Raw genomic sequence first — 1,908 nt, 5'->3', positions numbered from 1 at the left:
GAAATAGAAAATAGTTCTATAGTTTAAGTCAAATTTTAATGTAATTACAATGAATGATTGTGGATGTTACCAACACAAAACAATCTAATCGATTATAATAATCTATATCAATCCATAAACCACAAAAAACTCCATTTAGCTAAACTAAGCTAGCTAATTATAATATAATAAATTATTTAATCTTCAAAGCCAATTTTTTTCCAAATGGCATTTCTAACCCTACTCAAATCCCTGCCCTTGAGCGTCCTCCCCTCACCTTCGTGCACCGACAAAGAAGCTCCTCTAATCCGCGCCAAATACTCATGAGGGGGCATTCGGTCATTTTCCTCCTCCGCCTCATACTCGTCGCGTGGTCTCCACTCGCCGCCGAGGATCTTCGACCACTCCGGTACGTTCACGGGCAGCGATCTGGCCAGACGATCGACGTCGTTGTTCTTCACCTTCAACGGCTTTCGCGATGGCCTACGACGCGCTTGCATTTTCGGTTCACCGAAAACGATGCTGCTCCAAACCTCGGATTCCTCGAATTCGAGATGATCCTCGGTGGGCGCCGGAGCTAGTGTGGCGGTAGCGAAGGTGAGGTAGCGGTGGCTGTTTCTTGCGGCCATTGCATTTCTTCACTAAGAGAGATTAGAGAGAGAGAGAGAAGGGAGAGAGTGAGGGTTTGGTTGATGAGATTTATAATGGGAGTGGGGTTATCTTCGGTTTATTTTATTTCTTTTTTTAATTGTGATGAGATAAGATTTATCATTATGTTTATTGCAATCATAAGTAGCTTTGGATCGATAGATAAGATTAATGGGATAGAGTATAACTCAATTATTTAGGTTCACTAAAAAAAATGGGATAAGGATATCTTTTAATGTTATTAAGGATGTAAATTTGTGTGTTTAATTATATCATCAATTTTTAAATTATGGTTATTTTGAAACGCTAATAATTGATTCTCAATTTTTTGTAATCCTAAAAATACTCCACTAAGTGGTTCTTGATTGATTGTGGTGTAGAAAATATTTAAGTATTATGATTAAAATTTAAAAGCTAAAAAGAGATAGATTTTTTTAATAATTATACTTACTTGAGGACAAATATCTACTACTCTGCTTGTCATCAATAATAAACTTGTATACTCAGTTCCAGCACAGCACGCTGACTTCTTCATTAATTGGTACTACTATTACTCTTACATTTTCATCCCTTCTAGCAAATACGTATAAAAATGATTTCGTATATTATCTGCAAAAAACAAAAACTATATAAAATAGAGATCTCGAAAAAGTCTTGATGGAATACGAAATTCGCCCACATCGATTTCAAACAATAGGGAAGAAACGTAAGAATGTTGTCAAAATTCACCCAATCATACGAGGCTGACACGCATGACTTAGGTGGAATTAAAAGTATACCATGATACTCGGTTTATTTTTTAAATAATTAGTTGTTGGTATGAATTTTCATTTCAGAATCTGGGTTTTTTAGTTTAGATTTCATATACGTACATTTATTATTATCAACTTTGCAGTGTTGATTCTATATTACAAATTTGAATTTCTAATTTTTCCATGAATTTGGGATAATGTTATTTTAGCTGGGAATAAAAAGTTTAATTTACATTTTAATTTGAGAGGATATAAATACTTCTTTTATAGTATAAATTTTGATTTGATAGTTTTATAAGATTTCAGTGAGGAACATGAGATTAAAAATAAATACTAAATTAAAATGTCAGAAATAATTAATTTAAAGAAAATAAGAAAAGTTGAATATGGTTACACAGGAATCATTAATCACTTTAAATGATTGTGTAAACCATAAATTTCTACAAATACCAGCCCTCAAGCTGTGCAGATTAATCGTCGAATTCTTATAGGGCTAACTGTTTAAGCTGGGCATGATAAAACTATGTCA

General features: G+C 33.5%; 1 protein-coding gene across 1 annotated transcript; it reads right to left on the bottom strand.

Moving 5' to 3' along the window:
* LOC121762645 lies at positions 1-694 on the bottom strand. Its single transcript, XM_042158604.1, has one exon. It carries the CDS (start codon positions 606-608, stop codon positions 177-179), a length of 432 nt encoding a protein of 143 aa, XP_042014538.1. The 5' UTR covers positions 609-694; the 3' UTR covers positions 1-176.
* Positions 695-1,908: the final 1,214 nt, after the last annotated feature.

This window comes from Salvia splendens, chromosome 13 (assembly GCF_004379255.2).
Source record: "Salvia splendens isolate huo1 chromosome 13, SspV2, whole genome shotgun sequence".
Classification (NCBI taxonomy): Eukaryota; Viridiplantae; Streptophyta; class Magnoliopsida; order Lamiales; family Lamiaceae; genus Salvia; species Salvia splendens.
Note: the sequence above shows the minus strand (reverse complement) of the source record. Positions and strands in the feature narration are given on the sequence as shown.